Source organism: Elephantulus edwardii, unplaced genomic scaffold, assembly GCF_000299155.1.
Source record: "Elephantulus edwardii isolate Elephantulus edwardi_28Jun2011 unplaced genomic scaffold, EleEdw1.0 scaffold00014, whole genome shotgun sequence".
Classification (NCBI taxonomy): domain Eukaryota; kingdom Metazoa; phylum Chordata; class Mammalia; order Macroscelidea; family Macroscelididae; genus Elephantulus; species Elephantulus edwardii.
In genome coordinates, this window is record NW_006399764.1 from 8,351 (window position 1) to 9,347 (window position 997).

The 997-nt window shown below is 36.0% G+C and overlaps 1 protein-coding gene across 1 annotated transcript in view; it reads right to left on the reverse strand.

Moving 5' to 3' along the window:
• The window catches only part of DNAJA1 (DnaJ (Hsp40) homolog, subfamily A, member 1), a 13,613-nt gene that overhangs the window by 2,029 nt on the left and 10,587 nt on the right, over positions 1–997 (reverse strand). Inside the window, exon 6 of the mRNA XM_006881248.1 lies at positions 175–290. Within this exon, the coding sequence (XP_006881310.1) occupies positions 175–290 (116 nt within the window). The remainder of the gene's footprint in view (positions 1–174; positions 291–997) is intronic.

A 997-nucleotide genomic window follows, 5' to 3' on the forward strand; every position in this document is an offset into this window, starting at 1 on the left:
TGAATGAATGGAAACCCAAAATCTCTGTAAATGTTTATGAAAATTAATAAAATATAATTATAGAAAAAAAAATTAAAAAGCCCAGATCTGATCTTCACAGCTCAACCTGCATGGACAGGTATTATGTAATTAGGAAAATCAATGAAAAAAGAGGAGCTAGTCCAGTTACCATACCTGGATGAGAGGTGATGACTATGGTTCGGTTGTCAAGAGTGGATATTGGCTTTTGGAAGCCACACAATGCTTCAACCAGCTGTATGTCCATGCACATAAAAAGGTCTTCTCCTCGTCTGTATCAATGGAAATGCCACCCATTAAATATTTCAAATTACCAATGATCAGAAGTCCCACTGTAGACAATTTTAATTTCTTCTTTAACATGAATGGTAGTATTTCATAGATACTCCCAGCCCCAACTCTCCTCTTCCACGAAATGCTCTCTCTGGACGGACTCTAACACCCTAGATTGCCTCATCCAATTTGAAAACTAGTTTTTCACATGTGAAGAAACTGCAACTTTTCTTTGACTGTGAAAACCTGTGAATAAGGTTAATAGATCTTACTGTTAAGGGCATTTCTGAATAATGGATAGATCTGGACCTACTTATTGGATATGACAAATTTTAAGATATAGCAAGGATTTATTGGTGTTTGTTAAGTTATTGTTTAGTTTCCATCATGTTGACTTTCAGCAGCCTCATAGTATCATGACTGACATTTTGTGACTCAACAAACTCTACAATCTGTATTACTTAAATGTCTTTCTTGCAGAACTCAGTCCAAAAAGTACGTAATGGCAGCCCCATAATCCTGAACTTAACAATCTTTTATTAATTTTGAGACACTTGTGAAATATTCTAACAAATTAAAAATTCACATGGTAAGTAAATGCAGAGGATTGAGGATGTGCAGGAGGGGGGGAATTAGTCATGGGGTTGTACAATTTGACCGACGGGGGTGAGGTAAATTGGAAGAACCTTTCTCAAAATCAATGTAT